This window comes from Pyxicephalus adspersus, chromosome 4 (genome assembly GCF_032062135.1).
Source record: "Pyxicephalus adspersus chromosome 4, UCB_Pads_2.0, whole genome shotgun sequence".
In the NCBI taxonomy this organism is placed as follows: domain Eukaryota; kingdom Metazoa; phylum Chordata; class Amphibia; order Anura; family Pyxicephalidae; genus Pyxicephalus; species Pyxicephalus adspersus.
The window spans coordinates 149,817,308-149,819,267 of NC_092861.1; the positions used below are offsets into that span (position 1 = coordinate 149,817,308).

The window sequence follows — 1,960 nt, forward strand, 5'->3', positions numbered from 1 at the left end:
GCCAGAGTAGAGTAGCTCAGTGACTATGCAAAGCTGCATTTTCCAGGATGTTAAAACCTAAACCAAATTGCAATAAAGTGATCCTTGTCACTAGTAGAATATTAGATAGCAACCCCATATAGGCGATTGGCCCATCTAGGAGGCAGGGAGAATATTCTTCATTATGAAAATGTGGAATCGGCTCCCTCAGGAAGTAGTTACAGCAAGTTCTACATGATTTTTAGAATAGCAAGGGAACAAAATACAAAATCCATATATACTGCAGTACTTATAATGTCCTGGGAAATATAAACCCAAACTCCAAGTGCGGCAATCACACTTCATAACGAAACCTCCTCATCCTCAGAATGCAATGTAATAGGAGCAGATTATTCCATCAATGTAAGGAGGCAAACAAATGACATTCACAGCTTCCCATCCCAGTCTGTGCATTTGATAGAACGTAGAGAGAGAAAACCGACACTCACCGTTGAAAGATAGGATGCGTGATTAGTGAGAACCGCCTTCAGCCAGCGTACCATCAATATTGCACTGGAGGTAAGAGAAGAAAGCAGAATTAGGAGGATGCACAGAACATCGACATGCATGTTGGGTTATATAGCACTGTGATCAAATATACAGTATGCATTCATTTATTAATAGGCTAATTGTAGCCATATCGGTAATTGTTGCAAAAAGCTGCGTATTCGTGCAAAGATGACATTTAAATCAAATGAATAAATCCTATATTGGAGGAATATACGGATTATGGGCCTGGAGTTTGGGGACATCATGGGATATTCCATTTCTAAACCATTGCCATTATGGGTTCCTGCTTCCATTGAGCCTTAAACATCATTCATTTACAAAGACTTTTTATAAGATTTAAAGGGCTGATTTAAAAGATTCCCTTTTCTGAGGTCGGTAGGGATGTTGGACCTGGTTTACAATCTCTGTTTCAATTCATCCTAAAGGTGATCAGCGGGGTTGAAGCCAGGACTTCGAGAGGGAACCTGGAACTCATCTACAATATGGACAACTATGTCTTTAAGCAGCTGACTTTGTCATGCTGGAGCAAAGGCCTTTCCCAAAGACAAAGGGCAGGAATTGCCCTAAACCTGAATAACCGTCTCACTATGAAAGGATGTCCAAGTTTGGCAAAGGTGTAACTGTCAGATGTCCCGGGAACATTGGCCCATATAGTGTACACAGGGTAAGTCTTTCAGTGACCAAGAGGGAACCTTTTGCCTCCAAATTTATGACGTTTGCTTTATAATCTTTAAACTGTAAGGAAAACATACGTTCATTGACGTGGACCTGCCTGCACAATATTTTAAAGGAAGGAGAACCATACATTTTATTACAAGATCTAACCTGTGCGTCAAAATTGAAGGTTCTCAGATAATCCGATGCTGTCGCCCCTCACATAGGAGACAGACAGCAGGGGGTGAGCGGCGTTGCTCACACAGCGCCAAGGAAAGTGTCATCACTGGATTCAGAGAGTTGAAACCACATTTTTGGATATCATCACTGCACACGCCTGCACAGAACCCACTGTGACATGTTCCTAAACTCTTTCCATCTTATGCTCACGTAAAACATAAAAAGCATTGATTGGACTCACTATGATCTCCAAGCCTATATTTTTTTTTAAGGAGAAAGTTTTAAGCTCAAAGCCAAGGACACTAGACATCAGATATAGCTAAAGTGTATATATGCAGACAGAGGGATAAGATTATCCTTCTTTCCCTTTCTATGTACTGCTGTGACCAATCAGCTAGCTGGGAATAAGTTCCCAGACAGGCTGCAGGTCTTGCTAGTCAGGCGCTTGGTACAAAAGATCAGCAAACTGCAAAAACTTTGGCAGGTCTCATACACATTAAAGCTGAACTCCAGTCTTGCAGTTGTAATGGCTGCTCCCCTGTTCTTTAAAGCTTTTTGTCTGTTTGTATTGAACCCAATAAAGTAGTTATAGAACATC

General features: G+C 41.1%; 1 protein-coding gene and 1 non-coding gene across 2 annotated transcripts in view; both read right to left on the bottom strand.

Annotated features, from left to right (window-relative positions):
* Positions 1–1,960, bottom strand: part of WDR43 (WD repeat domain 43) — a gene marked incomplete in the record, with an annotated part of 19,299 nt that overhangs the window by 2,952 nt on the left and 14,387 nt on the right. Inside the window, 1 exon segment of the mRNA XM_072409978.1 lies at positions 468–531. Within this exon segment, the coding sequence (XP_072266079.1) occupies positions 468–531 (64 nt within the window).
* On the bottom strand, positions 1,437–1,515 carry LOC140330231 (small nucleolar RNA SNORD53/SNORD92). The gene has a single exon (XR_011920700.1). It is a non-coding gene; the product is annotated as a small nucleolar RNA SNORD53/SNORD92 (small nucleolar RNA).